General features: G+C 45.0%; 1 protein-coding gene across 3 annotated transcripts in view; it reads left to right on the top strand.

Moving 5' to 3' along the window:
• The window catches only part of KIAA0586 (KIAA0586 ortholog), a 219446-nt gene that overhangs the window by 90323 nt on the left and 107322 nt on the right, over nucleotides 1-21801 (top strand). For 2 of the 3 annotated variants that reach the window (XM_073638758.1, XM_073638757.1), the window contains one exon: nucleotides 6541-6600. The exons of the other annotated variant lie outside the window; for it this stretch is intronic. In XM_073638758.1, the coding sequence (XP_073494859.1) occupies nucleotides 6541-6600 (60 nt within the window). The remainder of the gene's footprint in view (nucleotides 1-6540; nucleotides 6601-21801) is intronic. 3 annotated transcript variants of the gene reach the window in all.

The following is a 21801-nucleotide window of genomic DNA, read 5'->3' as shown; positions in this document are numbered from 1 at the left end:
GTTGGGGTTGATGTCCGCTTATAATGCCAGCTGACATCAAGCCCAGGTTAGTAATGGAGAGGCGTCTATAAGACACCCCCATTACTAACCCCATAGTCAAAGTGAAATGTAAAATAAAAACACCAACACCCAGAATAAAAATCTTTTAATTGAAATAAGCACACAATACTTTAATATTCTAAATTAAACTCTACTTACAGTCACGCCCATTCCAGCTGAAGCCAATGATCTCCTGCAATAAAAGTAAAATAATGAACCAACCTCATCCTTACCTTTCCATGGTTCCCACGACGGCTCCAGCTCTGCTACATCAAGATGGCAGGCTGGATCGCAGCAGAACGCTGCCATCCAGCTTGCCATGCCGCAGAGACATGCTTGCACTCCTCAGTGTCTGGCTGTGACGGCATCCAAATGAACTCTGCTCACCTCATGCACGTCACTGACAGCATGGGAGAATTCTCCTGCTCAAGCGGTGACGTCATTTGCCGGCACTGCATGCGCAGGAGAATTCTCCCACGCTGTCAGTGACGTGCATGAGGTGAGCCGAGTTCATCTGGATGCCATCACAGCCACTGAGGAGCGCAAGCATGCCTGCGCTCCTCAGTGTCTCTGCAGCATGGCAAGCTGGATGGCAGCGTTCTGCTGCGATCCAGCCTGCCATCTTGATGTAGCAGAGCTGGAGCCGTCGTGGGAACCATGGAAAGGTAAGGATGAGGTTGGTTCATTATTTTACTTTTATTGCAGGAGATCGTTGGCTTCAGCTGGAATGGACGTGACGGTAAGTAGAGTTTAATTTAGAATATTAAAGTATTGTGTGCTTATTTCAATTAAAAGATTTTATTCTGGGTGTTGGTGTTTTTATTTTAGATTTGCCTTACACTATGGGGTTAGTAATGGGGGCGTCTTATAGACTCCTCTCCATTACTAACCTGGGCTTGATGTCAGCTGGCATTATAAGCTGACATCAACCCCAGCCCTATTACCCCACTAGCCACTGCTACAGGGCAGTGGGAAGAGCGAGGCTAAGTGCCGGAATTGGCGCATCCTATGGATGCGCCATTTCTGGGGCGGCTGACGGCTGGTGTTTCTAGCCTGGGAGGGGGCCAATATTCATGGCACCCTTCCTGGGCTATTAATATCAGCCCCCAGCTGTCTGCCTAGCCTTTGCTAGCTATTAAAATAGGGGGACCCCACGTCATTTTTTTTTGGGGGGGTCCCCCATTTTAATAGCCAGTAAAGGCTAGGTATTCAGCTGGGGGCTGATATTAGTAGCCTGGGAAGCTCCATGGGTATTACCCCCTTCCCAGGCTTCAAACATCTGCCCCAGCTGTCTGCTTAACCTCGGCTATAGACTAAAATTACGGGGAACCCCACGCTAATTTTTTTTTTTAATAAATCCTTTATTTTACCACTAAATGACAAGTACAGTAACCAACACTGTCACTGTACTTATTATATATGTGACTGACATGTTTCTATCTATGTAATCTATGTGTGATGCTCTATTCTTTCTATTCTAAATTGTCGGGTACCGGTGTTATAACTGTGTGCAGCTGCTGAATTGCCGGCTTTTTTAAAGAGACGGGTGCATGAAAGTCAGAGGGCACTAGTGTGTTCCCAGTGCCCTGCTATGTTTTTCATGCACCCTCCTATATACCCTGCCTGCCTGTCTGCCTATATATTCTGCCTGCCTGCCATGTTTCATTGAGTACTGTTCGCATCGATTTGGGCAATTATTGACCTTCTGCAGACCGCCGGGGGGGACCGCCAGAAAACTGCTAGAGTTTCCCATAGACTTACATTGGGCTCGTTGCTCGGGTCGAGCACTCGAGTATCACGATGTGCTCGACCCGAGCATTTTAGTGCTCGCTCATCACTAGTCATATCCTAATTACTTGTAATAAAGCACTTACTTCATGGCAAACACCCAAGCTCTTCATCGTTGGGAAAATGCTCCGGCCAGGAGATACCTCTTTTCTTTATCGATTGTGCAATTTCTGAACCTGTCCCAAAGGGCGATCAGAGTGGAGGTCTGGCAGCCATCCACCATCTAGTTTAGGACGAGGCATTCATGGGTGTTATACACCCGATAATTCTAATTTTCTAGGAGGTGCGGCTCTAGGAAGTGCATTCTCGTCTTTCTTTCTATATGTGTAGACTGCTTGAAAAAGCGCTAAATTAATCAGTGGCTCATGCTGATTAATACATTTGGTGCATCTTCAGTCTAGTGTAAATTTGCACAATCTAAAACTTAGCCGGGATTAGTAAATCTGCCTTGGTGAGTGGCCGTGGTGCTTCACTATCCGGTGGTCCAAAGGCCGAATGTGCCTGCTCTGTGGTACCAGCGCCAGGTGGGCAGATGTATGGGCTGTGCATGTTGTGCTACACATGGATATGGATTTGTATAACCAGCGCTTCTCTGGATATAGCATATACACTGGACCAGTCTTAAACATACAGATGCCATTAAGTTTTGAGTGCCGCAAGGCTTCTCACATCATCATTTATAGCCGGGACGAGAGGAGAATTGCATTTTTCTCCGGCCGTGCCACATAGCCGTTCCTTGTTTGCCTCGGTCCTGCCTGACTTATTGTCTTGTGTTAATTCTCTGGGGCAGGGGTCTGACTTTGGTGAATGAGCCAATTGTTTTCCTTTGTGTTGCCCATCCAGTCTGCCCTCCATCTGGTTTGTATCAGACTGTTTTCACAGCCAACAACTGCTGCCTTTTCTATATCCTGACACTCAAGGGCCCCCTGCTATCAAAGCATTACTGTGATAGCGTGTGTGTCTGGCCCATACAGCTGTGCACCGCAGCTTGTAACCATTACACCAGAAATACTCACCGAGAACTTGACCTGTCTCCTTCATTCCTAACAAATAATCCATACGTCCCGGCTATGATGAGGGCTGTCACCCCTAGAGCAGGACTTATGTGACAGTCACCTCGCCGGATTATTAATCTTACACAATGCGTCTCTCCATAAATAAGCATGTCTGATAGATGGCCATTATATCCTGGCTGGACATGACTTCTCGGAACAGTGGTTACTACATCATCTTATATCCGGGTACAATTTGGTATTATATGGTGAACTTGCGCTTCGTTACATTCATAGTCAGCAAGGTTAACTATAATTTTACATTATTGGTTTATGTTTAGTGGAGTATTTCAGCATAAACAAGCTATCACCTGTCCATTGTATAAGTGGTAACTGTTAGATCAGTGTGACCCGCCACCAATTGCCAAAATGGGGGTCTTATGACCTTGGTTCTCCCCAGAATGCAAGGCCACAGCGAGGAGGAACTGTGTGCCATGTCCCACGTACGCCCTGTCACTCTACTCACCATGGTCTTGCTGCCAGAGTTCAACGAGGACACAAGTTCCCTATTCTGGCGATCCATGGGGAGCCCAGCCGTGGGACCCATATTACTCTGATAGATAAATCATACCTTATTTAGGCTGCAACACCCCTTTAACTCCTTCACCACCTTGCGATTTTCCTTTTTTGCATTTTCCTTTTTTTGTTCCTGTTCTTCCCAGAGCCATAACTTTTTTTATTTTTCTGTCAATATAGCCATAGGAGGGCTTGTTTTTTGTGGGACAAGTTTGTAATTTTGAATGACACCATTGATTCAACCACATAATGTACTGGAAAATGAGAAAAAAATTCCAAGTGATGTGAAAATGCAAAAAAAATTACAATTCCACAATGGTTTTTTGTGTTTTCTTTTTACCGCGTTCACTAAATGCTAAAACCGACCTGCCATTATGATTCTCCAGGTCAGTATGAGTATACAGATACCAAACATGTACAGGTACTTTTTTATTTAAGTGATGAAAAGAAATCCAAAATTTGTAAGAATATATATATTTTTTTTTGGGTTCTGAGGCTTGGTGAGAGCTTACTTTTTTGCGCAACGAGCTGACGTTTTTATTGATACCATTTTGGGGTAGATACGATGTTTAATCTCCCGTTATTACATTTTATTGCAATGTTGCAGCGGCCAAAAAAAAATTAATTCTGGTGGTTAGATTTTTTTTTTTTTTTTTTTTCCTCTCTCCTCGTTACTCCGTTTACCAATCGGATTAATTTACTTTATATTTTGATAGATCGGACATTTCTGAACTCGGCGATACCAAACTTGTATTTTTTTAAATTATTTTAGTTTGAATGAGGCAAAAGAGTGGGGGGTTTGAACTTTTTTAAATATTTATTTATTTTTTAACGGCTTCAAATCCAGACTTGAAGTTGCGATCATCTGATCACATGTGCTACACCTAGCAGGGCTTCAGCCCTGCTATGCATAGCATAAATCATGATCTCGTATGAATGCTGTCCATGCGCAGGAGTTCATAGGAGATTTACAATGACAGGCATGGGGGTCTTCTGCAGATCCCCGGCTGTCATGACAACCCATCGGCCCCCCACGATCACCTGACAGGGGCGCCGATGGATGTGTCTTGTGACGCGCTTCCGCCCTGCGCCTGTTAAATGCCGCTGTCAGAGATTGACAGCGGCATTTAACTTAACAGTTAAATTAGGCTGTTAGATGCACATAACAGCTGATCAGATCAGCTGTCATGTGCAGGGAAAGATGCGGGCGCTGAGCAAACACAGGGAGACTACCTTGGATGTACCTATACGTCCAAGGTTGTTAACGAATTAAAGGGGGCCTGTTACTTGCTCAAAACATTGAGTTAAATACCTTGCAAAAAAAATCCCTGAGCACCCAATTCTGCCGCTTTTTTCTGTTTTGCACCGTGTCACTCCATTACAGAAATATTCACATTTGTTGCTTCTGGAGCATAGTATGAGAAATCTCTTCGTGCAGTGTTTCTTCTGAGTCTTCTCTGGGGACTTGCACTTTCACAACTCTCCTCCTAGAAGCGGCCTATCACAGCTCGGCAGCCTCTGTGACTGATAAACTGCTAGATCAGATGCTGAGCTGTGGTGATTGGCAGCGAATGGGAGGGAGGGGTGAAGACGCACACCCACAGAGAAGACTCGCCCAGTTGCACTACAAGCAGAGATTTCACATACTGTTCTCCAAAAGTAACAAATGTGAATCTCTGCAATGGAGCAACACAGTGCAAAATGGACAAGAGCAACAGAATAAGGGTAGCTTAGGGATTTTTTACAAGGCATTTAAAGGGAACCTGTCATGTAATAATATGCTATTAACCTGCAGATATCGGGCTAATCTGTAGGGTAATAGCGTTCTGACACCGTGCGTCCGCTGCACTGAAAGCCCCGTAGGGCTAGTGAATACTGTCCGCTGTCCTACCTCACCATGTGACTGGGCTGGGAACCAATCATATATCAAGTACAGCTCTTGCCATATGTGCCCCACAAACCCCCGGTTTGAAATAAAAAGGGTTTTTTTTGCCCTATTTGGTGAAATATTTTTGGCCAGATTTCCACAATTCTTGGCCAGTTTGGCTAAATACCATTTTCTCTGACGCTTAAAAAAAAAAAAAAAAAAAAAAAAAAGTCTATAGGATTACCTATCTGGAATAAAAAGACTTACAAGCTGCTACTCTGGCTCTGAAGACGTCACTTTTCTGGTCCAGCGCTTAGGAGCTGAGAGTCCTGGCTTCTGATACAGGTGTTAAATCCTCTTTGCTGTCATAAACCAGATAAAACGCAGCTCAATCTAAATTAGGCAGCAGTCATTTGCAGATAGCTGCTGCTTTTAGAAAGGAGAGCATTATCCTCATATCACACAGACATGGAGGTGTTTGCCTGATGATTTCAGCCTGATGTCCTGGGAGAAAGCTACCCTGGCAGCAGTCTCTCTCTCACATAAGTGGCAACCTATTTATGGTGCACTCCAACTGATTGTGGTCGCCTGTCTACTAATGTAGTTAAAATGTGGTTACTAAAGCTGGTCATGCACAGTGACATTTTCCTGTCTGTAAACCATGTGTACATGTCAGGCCATATATGCACTGTATCTATCTGCTATCTGTAGCAAAATCATGTTGTGTTGTGTGCAGATTCTGCTCTTAAAAGGGGACTTATCACTTGCCATAAATATGTAATTTTGTTTCTCTGTGTAAATGTCGCTGTTCTCCTGAATCCAGCATTGGTTTTCTTTTGTTCCTGCGCCTCTCTGTTATGGAGATATGGCCCTCTCTTCCCTGTATGTAAATCTAGTCTTTGTACATAAGTGGGCGTGGTCACCAACTCTTCCTTGTGGGCGTGGTCTTGTGGACTTCTCCATGTTGACTAAAAAGACTAGATTTATACACATGGAAGAAAAGGCCATATCTCAGGAACGGAGAGGCGCAGGAACAAAAGAGAAGTAACACCAGATTCGGGAGAATGGCGGCATTTGCACCAGGCAATAAGAAAAAATGATATATTTATGGCATTTAAACGACAGGTTTTCCTTTAAATTATAATTTGGCTCAGATTCTTTTACATGATTATAAATGTAAAATGTTATTTCTACCTATAAAATTGTAATACAAACATTGTAGCCCATTTTAAATGTTTTTTCCAGATAATTTCGCAATTGTTTTTATGGTTATTGCAGAAATACGAGAGGACTCGGACAGAACTGTAGTAGAACCCAGTGTGTACCTCAACAATTCAGGTAAGCCCCAGTCTTATTGGCAGGAGTCTGATCTGGAAGGCCGATCCTAAGGATAAGCAATCGATTTACAGTGGGTGAAAAAAAAGTATTTAGTCAGCCACCAATTGTGTAAGTTCTGCAACTTAAAAAGATGAGCAAGGCCTGTAATTGACATCATAGGTAGACCTCAACTATGAGAGACAAAATGAGAAAACAAATCCTGAAAATCACATTGTCTGATTTGGAAAGAATTTTTTTTTTTTTAATTTTGGTGGAAAATAAGTATTTGGTCAATTACAAAAGTTCATCTCAATACTTTGTTATATATCCTATGTTGGCAATGACAGAAGTCAAATATTTTCTGTAATTCTTCACAAGGTTGGCCACACTGTTGCTGGTATGTTGGCCCATTCCTCCATGCCCATCTCCTCTAGAGCAGTGATGTTTAGGGGCTGTCGCTGGGCAACACGGACTTTCAACTCCCTCCAAAGGTTTTCTATAGGGTTTAGATCTGGAGACTGGCTAGGCCACTCCAGGACCTTGAAATGCTTCTTACGAAGCCACTCCTTTGTTGCCCTTGCGGTGTGCTTGGGATCATTGTCATGCTGAAAGACCCAGCCACATTTCATCTTCAATGTCCTTGCTGATGTATCGTGAGATTTTGAGTGCAAACCTCCTTCCTTGGCCCCATTCATTCTTTCATGTACACGGATCAGTCGTCCTGGTCTCTTCGCAGAAAAACAGGCCCAAAACATGATGTTGCCACCCCTATGCTTCACAGTAGGTATGGTGTTCTTTGGATGCAACTCAGCATTTTTTCTCCTCTAAACACGACGAGTTGTGTTTCTACCAAACAGTTCTACTTTGGTTTCATCTGACCATATGATATTCTCCCAATACTCTTCTGGATCATCCAAATGCTCGCTAGCAAACTTCGGACGGGCCCGGACATGTAATGGCTTAAGCAGGAGGACACGTCTGGCACTGCAGGATCTGAGTCCCTGGCAGTGTAGTTTGATACTGATGGTAGCCTGTGTAATGTTGGTCCCAGCTCTCTGCAGGTCATTCACTAGGTCCCCCCGTGTAGTTCTGGGATTTTTGCTCACTGTTCTTGAGATCATTTTGACCCCACGGGGTGAGATCTTGTGTGGAGCCCCAGATCGAGGGAGATTATCAGTGGTCTTGTATGTCTTCCATTTTCTAATTATTGCTCCCACAGTTGATTTCTTCACACCAAGCTGCTCGCCTATTGCAGATTCAATCTTCCCAGCCTGGTGCAGGGCTAGAATTTTGTTTCTGGTGTCCTTCGACAGCTCTTTGGTCTTCACCATAGTGGAGTTTGGACTGTGACTGTTTGACGTTGCGGACAGGCGTCTTTTTTACTGATAACAAGTTCAAACAGGTGCCAGTACTACAGGTAATGAGTGGAGGACAGAGGAGCCTCTTAAAGAAGAAGTTACAGGTCTGTGAGAGCCAGAAATCTTGCTTGTTTGTAATTGACCAAATACTTATTTTCCACCAAAATTTGAAAAAAAATTCTTTCCAAATCAGACAATGCGATTTTCAGGATTTGTTTTCTCATTTTGTCTCTCATAGTTGAGTTCTACCTATGATGTCAATTACAGGCCTCTCTCATCTTTTTAAGTGGGAGAACTTGCACAATTGGTGGCTGACTAAATACTTTTTTTCCCCCACTGTATAAGGCCAGATACCCCCTTTAAATGTATAAAAGTACAGCGCAGCTGCTCCTTGTCTGGATGGATGCTTATACAAGCTTATGTAAATCCAGAATCTGTTACTTTCCAGCTAGTTATGACTTTCCTTCATATATAATTGTCTTTTCTTATTGGATCACATTCTGATTGATGCTTAATGGCCTCTTGAAAGTTTTGTTTTGTGTGCCAGACGCTAACGATGATTTCATTTAATGCTGCGGTTTTTCTCAGAACATAATCTCTATCCCGGTAAGAGGTGTGGCAATGGGGAGATTAGGACGGGAGATGTTTCTGAGGCTGACGAGTGACGTACTAATTATCACACATCATTACCAGCATTGTACAAGAGTCCGGATCACTACGACCAATTATGTCTTAGTTAGAGATGCCGAGCTTGTTATTTCTTTACTGGGATTATTCTTTTGTACTGGTTTTCACCTAGAAGCAATTTCCTTGTTGTATCCTGTATTTGCGATTTCAGTGTAAAAGGCCTCGAGCGGGATTCTTCTTATACTATAATGATCTGTCCTGCCGATTTATAGCAAGCTGTATGTACTCAGGATACGGATTTCTGCTCTCTGGTTTATACTGTATACATAGCAGTACTGTCTACCAGTGGTTTGCATTCTTGATAGTCCACAAAATACTCTTTGCCAATATGCTATTTTTTTTATAAAAAATTGCAGCGTTTGGAATTCCTAATATTTATTGTCCCTCTTTTTTTATTCATTCTGTTCTTTATCTCATCACTGCATTTCCATTTAAAACTGAGAAATCGATTTACCAGTATTAGTTGATGGTAATAGTCTTTGAGAAAAGGGGGAGGCTAGAGGTTCACATTGGCCTAGGAACGCTCATTTTCCGATTATTGGCATGTCTAAACAGGCGAATCACCCGAAGAACCAGCAAAACTCTTTTTAAGCTTGCTTAAAAATGATCGTTCTCAGCAGCACATTCAACCTATAATGATCGTCAGCTGTCTCGAATGTTAGTTTTGACCGACGCCCGACCAACGAATAATCATAATTGTCCACAACACTGATCAGGCAAGTTGAATTTCTTCGGCCGGTGATGCTTCTACAAAAAAAAGCTCCAACAAATACGGCCAAAGCAGTTTGAGATTTTTTTTTTCTGCCAACGAACGACTTTTTGTCCAATTGATGATTGATCGTTCGTCTGTTTTTATGTTATGTGTATGGGGGCCCTTTAGGATCCCAAAAATTAGATCTTCATCTCTTTTTCATTTACTGTATCTTACCTACCCTGGATTGACAGGTTATGCAAGCAAAACAAAAAGGTTCTGAGATAGGACAACTCTATAGAGCATTTCCATATTGTAATTTCAATGTCTACTACCCGTCCCTACCCCATCTTTTTATCTATGGGAAATCTGCATTAAAGGCACGGTATTCTTGTATATTTTAGGTCGTTCTCTTTAAGCAAACGTGCAGCAACAACTCACAGCAAAAATTCATTTGCTGATGGCGCTAGAATAGCTGCGTCTGTGCCGCTGGGAGCCTCGTTATTTTGCCCGGTTGAGGTGTAATTTAGTGTAACACCTGCGTTCTTCATTACATTTCCTGCCTTGTTTCACTCCTGTGTCGTTCTGCCAATAGCAAGAGCTTGATGTTTTTCTCACTTTGTAAATGGTGATAAATCATAACGCTTCAGCCCGCGGTGCGATGATTGCTTTGTGATTTACATACATGGGCGGAAAATGGTGCAGGTGCAGGAATGTCGACGAAAAATCTCCAGCCGTTTGTGATGTGAACGTGTAACAAACAAATCAACAAATCCATCCTCTTCCAGACGGCACAAGTCCATGGTACATTTACTGGAAAATACTACGTTTTATAAATTTGGGCACATAAATGCTGGGGCGAGACAAATCGCAGTGACACATTGCATCTTGTGTAGTGTTACGTTGCAAACTGCGACAATGTCGCATAGGTTTCCAAATGTGTTGTATTTTCTGTTGCTGGTTGCAAGCTGAACATGATGCCCATAGACTTCAATACAAGTTGTGTGCAACGTGGCTGTTATTTACAGCAAAATCAGAGGTTTAAAATAGTCGCACAATAACAAGTTACAAATGTTTTGCAAATTCCCGGCAGACTTGAAACTTCAAAATAAAAGGCCATCACTGTACATCTGAATGTCAGTCAGGACCATCGGGCACTGGTAATACTTGCCATAAAATCCAGAAAGTACGTGACCATTGTGGTCTTGCTCTTGAGGACTTAACATGACCATGTATCACTAGGCCACCCATTCATTTATATGTAAATCATGTAATTTTACATGTGACACTTATGATCTGATTATGGACCTCAATGTCCGTACCGTCCACAGATTTGCGAAGCTGAACTCAATAGCTTCATAGGCATATACGAGACTGTTGAAGTCTGGTCAAGAGACCTGTGGCCAGTCCGGATATCACATAACCTGACCATAAATTTGTGAAACCAGTCTTAGGTCTCCATACACAATAGGTGAAAATGGGTTCACACACGATCATTCATGGATCGTCCAAAATACATCACAAACTATATTGTATTTTTTTTCAGCCTATGATAATCAGCCGATGCAGATCATCGACTGAAAAAAATCCAACATTCCTGACCATCCAACAATTGTTAGGGTTGATATTGTCCATTTTGCAAAGTGCTGCCGATCTGTGATGGTCCAGGTCCTGAGATCCTCACCGATCACCCAAACTACCACTCTGAAGTGCAAAGCTCCTGCATGAGCCCATGAACATGGGCTCAGTAGTAATAGTCCACGCTGATCTCTCAAGACCTTCACTGATGGGCAGAACTTTGCAGTTTCTTTAATGTTAAAAAAAATCTTCAGATTAAAGGTTAACCATCAGTTCTAAAGTGTATGGGCTCCATTACTCTTCTGCGGACTTTCACAGTTTCCCTCAGTGATCACACATCGTTTTTGGATATATCAATTTTTTTATTCGATCAGTGAAGTCCAGAAGCAATGATCAGTCTCTTTAGTGGTGAAGTAATTAATTCCAAGCTGCTAAGAAACTACTATAATTTAACGACCAGTAGGCATCGCAAAGTACAAAATGTAGATGTAAACTCCATGGAAGTGTTGTGGTGATCAGGGCAGTTCTCCACTATACACAACTTTTCCTTATGTCGCCAGTTTTTGCAGCTGTCAATCCAATGACGTGTAGCTTAGAAGGTTGACCATGAGCTGTGTCCAACTATGGTCCATGCTCTAAGAATTTAGCAAAGTGGGAAACTGCTTTCATCATGAGAGGAGGAAATCCAAGTCCATCTTGCAGCTTATTAGGCTCAGTTTGGCCTGAACTCTCCTTTCCTATGAGTGACTGAGATAAAATTATGGAGATGACCAGCCCTTTAGTCTTCTACAAGAAGTCCAGTCTTGTCTAGGGTTGGGTGGCGATACCTACTGATGCTAGTTATGGTATATCCAACCAGCATCTAAGCACACCAGTGGGCAAGGTCATGAATGTAAAAATATGACCCTCCAACCTATGGCTACAATCATGGTGTTGTATTTAGGATACATAGAGATTAGTGTTGAGCGATACCTTCTGATATCAGGAAATATCATATCGGATTGGATCGGACCGATACCCAAAAAGTATCGGATATCGCCGATTCCGATACCGGAAACCAATGCAAGTCAATGGGACACAAATATCGGAATGAAAATAAACCCTTTCTTTCCTTGTAGGTTAATTCTACATGAAGGAAAACAACTAAGAATAATGTAGAATGTATTACGCGAAAAGCCGGCAATTCATCAGCGGCATACACCGGTACCCGACAATTTACAACAGAAAGAATAGAGCTTCACACATAGATTAGATAGATAGAAACATGTCAGTCACATATATATGAAGTACAGTGACCGTGTTGATTACTGTACTTGTCATTTAGTGTAAAGGATTTCTAAAAAAAAATATAATAGTGTTTTCGTGCACCGTCTCTTTAAAAAAGCCGGCCGGCAATTCAGCATCTGTACCCGACAATTTAGAATAGAAGGAATAGAGAATCATACATAGATTAGATAGATAGAAACATGTCAGTCACATATATAAGAAGTACAGTGACAGTGTTGATTACTGTACTTGTCATTTAGTGTTAAAATGAAGGATTTATTTAAAAAAAAATTGGCGTGGGGTTCCCCGTAATTTTAGTCTCTAGCGGAGGTTAAGCAGACAGCTGGGGCAAATGTTTGAAGTCTGGGAAGGGGGTAATACCCACGGAGCTTCCCAGGCTACTAATATCAGCCCCCAGCTGAATACCTAGCCTTTACTAGCTATTAAAATGGGGGACCCCCCAAAAAAATGACGTGGGGTCCCCCCTAATTTAATAGCTAGCAAAGGCTAGGCAGACAGCTGGGGCTGATATTAATAGCCCAGGAAGGGTGCCATGAATATTGGCCCCCTCCCAGGCTAGAAACACCAGCCGTCAGCCGCCCCAGAAATGGCGCATCCATAGGATGTGCCAACTCTGGCACTTAGCCTCGCTCTTCCCACTGCCCTGGTGCGGTGGCAGGGGGTAATAGGGCTGGGGTTGATGTCAGCTTATAATGCCAGTTGACATCAAGCCCAGGTTAGTAATGGAGAGGCGTCTATAAGACACCCCCATTACTAACCCCATAGTGAAAGTTAAAAAAAAAACACAAACACCCAGAATAAAATCCTTTAATTGAAATAAACACACAATTCTTTATTGTTCTAAATTAAACCATACTTACCATCACGCCCATTCCAGCTGAAGCCAACGATCTCCTGCAATAAAAGAAAAATAATAAAGCAACATCATCCTTACCTCTCCATGGTTCCCAGGACAACTTCAGCTCTGCTACATCGAGATGACAGGCTGGACCGCAGCAGAACGCTGCCATCCAGCCTGTCATCCCGCAGACACTGAGAAGCGCAGGCATGCTTGCGCTCCTCAGTGTCTCTCTGTGACGTCATCCAGATGAGCCGAGGTCATGTCCAATGAACTCTGCTCACCTCATGCACGTCACTGACAGCGTGGGAGAATTCTCACTCTGAAGCGCTGAGTGCAGGAGAATTTTCCCACGCTGTCAGTGACGTGCATGAGGTGAGCCGAGTTCATTGGACATGACCTCGGCTCATCTTTATGCAGTCACAGCCAGACACTGAGGAGCGCAAGCATGCCTGCGCTTCTCAGTGTCTGCGGGATGACAGGCTGGATGGCAGCTTTCTGCTGCTGTCCAGCCTGTCATCTCGATGTAGCAGAGCTGAAGCTGTCCTGGGAACCATGGAAAGGTAAGGATGATGTTGCTTTATTATTTTTCTTTTATTGCAGGAGATCGTTGGCTTCAGCTGGAATGGGCGTGATGGTAAGTATGGTTTAATTTAGAACAATAAAGAATTGTGTGTTTATTTCAATTAAAGGACTTTTTTCTGGGTGTTGTGTTTTTTTTAAATACTTTACTAGAAATTCATGGCGGTCATGTCTAATATTGGCGTGACCCCATGAATTTCGGGCTTAGGGCCAGCTGATAATGCCAAGCTGGCCCTAACCCCTTTATTACCCAGTGAGCCACCGCACCAGGGCCCTGGATGAGTTGGGTACAGCGCCAGAAGATGGCGCTTCTATGAACGCGCCATTTTCCGGGGTGGCTGCGGACTGCAATTTGCAGCAGGGGGGACCCAGAAAGCTTGGGCCTCCCTGCGCTGCAGATTCCAGCCCCCAGCTGCCTAGTTGTACCTGGCTGGACACAAAACCAGGGCGAAGCCCCACGTCAATTTTTTTTTTATTATTTCATGAAATAATTAAAAAAAAAAGGGCTTCCCTATATTGTTGTGTCCGGCCAGGTACAAATAGGCAGCTGGTGGTTGGGGGCAGCCCGTTCCTGCCTGCTGTACCTGGCTGGACACAAATATAGTGCGAAGCCCCACTTAAATTTTTTTTTTAATTATTTCATGAAATAATTAAAAAAAAAAAAAAAAAAGGGCTTCCCTATATTGTTGTGTCCGGCCAGGTACAAATAGGCAGCTGGGAGTTGGGGGCAGCCCGTTCCTGGATGCTGTACCTGGCTGGCATACAAAAATATGGCGAAGCCCACGTCAAAATTTTTTGGAAAAATTAATTAAAAAATAAATAATAATTTAGGGACTGCATCTTTATTAACCCCTCAAGTGTCATTTAGTGTTAAAATAAAGGATTTATTAAAAATAAAATTGGCTTGGGATCCCCCATAATTTTAGTCTCTAGCGGAGATTAAGCAGACGGCTGGGGCAGATGTTTGAAGCCTGGGAAGGGGGTAATACCCACGGAGCTTTCCAGGCTACTAATATCAGCCCCCAGCTGAATACCTAGCCTTTACTAGCTATTAAAATGGGAGACCCCCCCAAAAAATGACGTGGGGTCCCCCCTATTTTAATAGCTAGGCAGACAGCTGGGGGCTGATATTAATAGCCCAGGAAGGGTGCCATGAATATTGGCCCCCTCCCAGGCTAGAAACATCAGCCGTCAGCTGCCCCAGAAATGGCGCATCCATAGGATGCGCCAATTCTGGCACTTAGCCTCGCTCTTCCACGCTGCCCTGGTGCGGTGGCAGGGGGTAATAGGGTTGGGGTTCATGTCAGCGCCAGTTGCCATGAAGCCCAGGTTAGTAATGATGGGTGTCTATAAGACACCCCCATTACTAACCTACAAAGTGTTAAAAATAAAAAACACACTACACCCAGAAAAAAATAATTTATTTGAAATAAAACACACCATTTTATTTAATTCTTAGTTTACTAAAAAAAATAGTTACCTGTCCCACGTTCCTGCGCTGATCTCCCATGCACAGCTGTCACATCTGGAGATGGTGACAGCTGTGCATGGCTGCTGTAAGCTCACACTGCCGGGAACATGTCCGCTCCCGGCAGCGGGAGCCACTGACTGAGGTCACCGGAGTGCATTCAGGCAGCGCTGCTCCGGAGACCTCCTTTACGGCACTGCTGTACCATGGGAATTTCTCACGGTACAGCAGGGCCGTAAAGCAGCTAACCGGAGCAGCGCTGCCTGAACTCCGGCGAACCCGCTTATGCAATGACGGGGCTGCTTTACGGCCCCATCATTCTAGCGGCGGCAGCGGTTCAGAGCGGTCACATTCTATGTGGCTGCTCTAAACTGGAGATCATCGCGGGACACTCGTGGACTACTACGGAGGGGTAAGGATAAGGTTGTGGTTTATTATTTTACATTTTATTACAGGAGATCGATGGCTTCGGGGAATTAGGTGTCTAGGTGAGTATAGGTGTAGTTTTTTTATTTTTTACTTTATTTTAGGTGGCGATCGGCGGGGACAGGTAATGTATGAACTAATTTATTGTAGGCAACCACTGGCCACCAATGACATGTATTTAACATTTATTGGGGACACAGTAGGGCAATTTATATAGCAGGATCAGGCTGATGGGAACTACTGCTCCCATCGAGCTGATCCTGCTGGCACGAGTGGACGGGGGACAGACATAGGCCGATGGGAGTAGTAGTGTCACATCGGCCTATGTTTGCCTGCACGCGCACACCCGCAGACATCGCACACACATCGCACAGACACATCGCACAGACACCCACACACACCAATCATGATGGGTCTGATCGTCTGGGAGGTGAGGCTGACCTGTGCAGCCGTGGGAAAGTTCATGTGAGTTCATGCAATGCAGTCAAGCATGAACTCACATGAACCCTCCGAGGGCACCGCGGCTACTTCAAATGAACAGCTGATCGGCATCACCTGATACCTCAGCTGTTCATTTGAAATAACCGGCGGGAAAGCGCAGCACAGAACGGGAAAGCCGCGGTGAAGTCTTTTCACTGCCGGCTTCCCCGCCCGGGTCCTTTGCTCCCCGCTCCTTGGTGCTGTGCTCCCCGCCAGGTCCTAACTTACGATCGGGATGGCAGGTGTCGAGGGGAGCGGAGGATCGGGGTGGGATGCTGTGGGGAAGCAGTATGGGGCTGTGTGATTGTTTATAAGCCGGCGGCTTTTTACCGCCCGCCGGCTTTTAAACAATCAGGAGAATTCTCTCACGCTGCGATGGCATTCTGATGACAGGCTGGATCGCAGCTGAGCGCTGCCATCCAGCTTGTCATCCTTCAGAGACACTGCAGAGAATTATGGGAACTTCCGATTCCGGTATTCGGTATTCTAAAAGTATCGGAATTAAGTATCGGCCGATACCCGATATTTCAGTATCGGAATGCTCAACACTAATAGAGATTGATCAGATTTTTCTATGCATAGCTGTTCTCCAGTACCATTACCCATCTTAAGAACATATACACGTTATTAGGGCAGGAGTCACACATGGAGTTTATGATGCATCTTTTTGAGCTTACGTCCGGATTAGATTCAGATTGAGTGGGAAATCAAAGAAAATTAAATGACAGGAATAGGGAGAGACCTGTCACTCAATCTGAGCTGGGTGGGGAGAAGCTTGCGGGAATCACCCACCAGACTCCTCTCCCAGTTTCAGGCTTATTTTTACACTACATCTGCAATGCTGCAGAGTGTGAGCGGTGTATAATGAGGGACCTCTCCCCGTTTCAAGTTTAGGACTACAAGATTCTCCTGACAGGTTCCCTTTAAGGCAATGTGTCATTTCCATTTAAGGTCCCTTTAATTCTTGGTAGCAGAAACTAAAAATGGATTCATTAAATTTCTCCATCAGATTTATTTGGGCGTTGTGCTTTCACCTCTGTGTGACCTGAAATTTTTTTTTAGAGCTGAAGAAAACAGAATCTTCCCCAATCCTTTGAGGACATTTAATATATTAAATATTTGAAAAGGTTAAAAATTCAGGACTGAGGCGTGGATGCCGCGGGCGGAGAAAGGTCCGGTGTAATAAAGCATTACAATTCCCTATGAAGGAAGTAGCCGCGTGTTTGGATGATTATTGTTCCTAAAAAGAAAAATCTGTTCTTGAAGCTGTTGAGCAGAGAGATCATGGGCAGATGCTGATGGCTCTGATTCTCAATGAAGGTTTATAGTAGCCATCACTTTTGGCCAAACCTGCCAATATTAGCATATGATGTTTTTAAGGAAGGTAAGTCACCGCCATGCCCTATTGTGGACATATGGACACTGTGCCAAGTGTGTATGTGCAGTTGTATGCGGTTCAGACAGGGATCTAAAGTGTATGGGCAACTTTACAGCGTAACTTCCATATGATGAACCAGCAAGCTGTAGTTCCTTTGTTTCCTATTGGTCCATGTTGGTGCTTTCTTTTCCTAATTAATCACATGGTCCTGACTTGACTCTGACACATATCATAAAGGCGACATAATGGAAGATGTTGTCCCAGAAATCACTTACGTGAATGATTTAATTCCCTCATTTTATTTTTGGGGCTTCTGCAAAGGAGATCGCCAAGAGCATAGACCCCGTGTGACGACATATGGAGTCACTACAGGTCTATATTACAGACACATAGGCGCTCTACATGCCGTCTCTCTGATGTTATGCCATGACGTATGGCACATTTTCTCATTGATTCATGCACAAGAAAAAGGACCTTCATGTTAAAATGACCTGCGAGGTTTCATTATAGGCCCCATAGTCTTCACTCGTTAGTCAGATGAAATGATCATTTCTACTGCACAGAAGATCATTGTTCTCAACAGCGCATCTACCTGTGTAAACAGAGCCTGTGCTGCCGAGAACAATGGCAGCCTGTGCTGCCGAGAACAATGGCAGCCTGTGCTGCCGAGAACAATGGCAGCCTGTGCAGACGATATCTAACTGATCAGTCAGTGCACCCCGGAAGTGTGGTCTGCCTGTGCAACCAGTATGTACACGAACTGCCAACCGCTTAGTGCTGCCCATCGGCTGGTGTACATAGACCCTTATTCAGCTTGACAAAGAACGCTGGTTGGTGTTGGAAACGCGTTGCTATGTGAATTTCCATGTACCTTGTAACCTCATCAGATTTTAAATTGTTTTAATAAAAACTTGAATTTTTTTTTATATAACTTTTTGGAGCTGGAATATTTTAGTTCTTTTTTTGCATTGAATCCACATGTGACGACATGTTGTTCCTGGCTTTCGACACACTGAAATCTGTGGAGGGTGAGCTGACTTCCATTTGTTCTCTATTGCTATACCCTTATTCATACACCGCTCTGTGTTCCTGAACTTTTTCAGCATGTGGATGGGATGTTGTGAAAGCTCATTTACAATGCTAGCTTCCCCTCTATTTCAGTGTAAAATGTCCATTTGATAAGAATGGCGAAGACACGAGAGCTTTTATAAATACCTTGACTTCAAGATTTTTGTCTGGAGAAAGATCCCTATAGACTATTCTTATGTAGACACTTGCCAAGAGTGTGTCCTTCTGGTTTGTTTTGGTTTATCACAGCCCCAACTTTGAAGAAAGAATAGCACTTCTCTATTAAGGTGTATGCAAACCAGAGGTTTCTATGCATCTTTTTTTCTTTCCAATGGCACGGGTATATCACCGAATGCACATAAATCAGCATGCCACTGGGCACATCTATTACGCATCACGCATACAGCGGCATACCACTGGGCACACGTCTATCACGCATACAGCGGCATACCACTGGGCACATCTATTACGGATAACGCATACAGCTCCATACCACTGGGCACACGTATATCACTCATTACGCATACAGCGACATACCACTGGGCACACGTCTATCACGCATACAGCGGCATACCACTGGGCACATGTCTATCACGCATACAGCGGCATACCACTGGGCACATCTATTACGGATAACGCATACAGCGCCATACCACTGGGCACACGTCTATCACGCATACAGTGGCATACCACTGGGCACATCTAATGGATCACGCATACAGCGGCATACCACTGGTCACACGTCTATCACGCATACAGCGCCATACCACTGGGCACATCTATTACGGATCACGCATACAGCGCCATACCACTGGGCACACGTCTATCACGCATACAGCGGAATACCACTGGGCACATCTATTACGGATCACGCATACAGCGGCATATCATTAGGCACATCTATTACGGATCACGCATACAGCGGCATACCACTGGGCACATCTATTACGGATCACGCATACAGCGCCATACCACTGGGCACACGTCTATCACTGATCACGCATACAGCGGCATACCACTGGGCACATCTATTATGGATCACGCATACAGCGGCATACCACTGGGCACACGTCTATCACGCATACAGTGGCATACCACTGGGCACATCTAATGGATCACGCATACAGCGGCATACCACTGGGCACATCTATTACGGATCACGCATACAGCGCCATACCACTGGGCACACGTCTATCACGCATACAGCGGAATACCACTGGGCACATCTATTACGGATCACGCATACAGCGGCATACCACTGGGCACACGTCTATCACTGATCACGCATACAGCGGCATACCACTGGGCACATCTATTACGGATCACGCATACAGCGCCATACCACTGGGCACACGTCTATCACTGATCACGCATACAGCGACATACCACTGGGCACATCTATTACGCATCACGCATACAGCGGCATACCACTGGGCACATCTATTACGCATCACGCATACAGCGGCATACCACTGGGCACATCTATTACGGATCACGCATACAGCGCCATACCACTGGGCACATGTCTATCACTCATCACGCATACAGCGGCATACCACTGGGCACATCTAATGGATCACGCATACAGCGGCATACCACTGGTCACACGTCTATCACGCATACAGCGGCATACCACTGGGCACACGTTTATCACGCATACAGCGGCATACCACTGGGCACATCTATTACGGATCACGCATACAGCGGCATACCACTGGGCACACGTTTATCACGCATACAGCGGCATACCACTAGGCACATCTATTACGGATCACGCATACAGCGGCATACCACTGGGCACATCTATTACGGATCACGCATACAGCGCCATACCACTGGGCACACGTCTATCACTGATCACGCATACAGCGGCATACCACTGGGCACATCTATTACGGATCACGCATACAGCGCCATACCACTGGGCACACGTCTATCACTGATCACGCATACAGCGACATACCACTGGGCACATCTATTACGCATCACGCATACAGCGGCATACCACTGGGCACATCTATTACGGATCACGCATACAGCGGCATACCACTGGGCACATGTCTATCACTCATCACGCATACAGCGGCATACCACTGGGCACATCTAATGGATCACGCATACAGCGGCATACCACTGGTCACACGTCTATCACGCATACAGCGGCATACCACTGGGCACACGTTTATCACGCATACAGCGGCATACCACTGGGCACATCTATTACGGATCACGCATACAGCGGCATACCACTGGTCACACGTCTATCACGCATACAGCGGCATACCACTGGGCACACGTATATCACTCATTAAGCATACAGCGCCATACCACTGGGCACACGTCTATCACGCATACAGTGGCATACCACTGGGCACATGTCTATCACGCATACAGCGGCATACCACTGGGCACATCTATTACGGATCACGCATACAGCGCCATACCACTGGGCACACGTCTATCACGCATACAGTGGCATACCACTGGGCACATCTAATGGATCACGCATACAGCGGCATACCACTGGGCACACGTCTATCACTGATCACGCATACAGCGCCATACCACTGGGCACACGTCTATCACACATACAGCGGCATACCACTGGGCAAATCTATTACGCATCACGCATACAGCGGCATACCACTGGGCACATCTATTACGGATCACACATACAGCAGCATACCACTGGGCACAAATTTATCACTGATCACACATACAGCGGCATACCACTGGACACACGTCTATCACTCATCACGCATATAGCGGCATACCACTGGGCAAATCTATTACGCATCACGCATACAGCGGCATACCACTGGGCACATCTATTACGGATCACGCATACAGCGGCATACCACTGGGCACACGTCTATCACTGATCACACATACAGCGGCATACCACTGGACACACGTCTATCACTCATCACGTATATAGCGGCATACCACTGGGCACACATCTATCACTGATGACACATACAGCGGCATACCACTGGGCACACGTCTATCACACATACAGCGGCATACCACTGGGCACATCTATTACGGATCACACATACAGCAGCATACCACTGGGCACACGTATATCACTCATTACGCATACAGCGGCATACCACTGGGAACACGTCTATCACTGATCACGCATACAGTGGTATACCACTGGGCACATGTCTATCACTGATCACGCATACAGCGGCATACCACTGGGCACACGTCTATCACTGATCATGCATACAGCGACATACCACTGGGCACATCTATTACGCATCACGCATACAGCGGCATACCACTGGGCACATCTATTACGGATCACGCATACAGCGGCATACCACTGGGCACATGTCTATCACTCGTCACGCATACAGCGGCATACCACTGGGC

Source organism: Phyllobates terribilis, unplaced genomic scaffold (assembly GCF_046119375.1).
Source record: "Phyllobates terribilis strain yellow unplaced genomic scaffold, ASM4611937v1 Scaffold_7__3_contigs__length_470593459, whole genome shotgun sequence".
NCBI lineage: Eukaryota > Metazoa > Chordata > Amphibia > Anura > Dendrobatidae > Phyllobates > Phyllobates terribilis.
The sequence above is the reverse complement of the archived record's forward strand: the minus strand, read 5'-3'. Positions and strand labels throughout refer to the sequence as shown.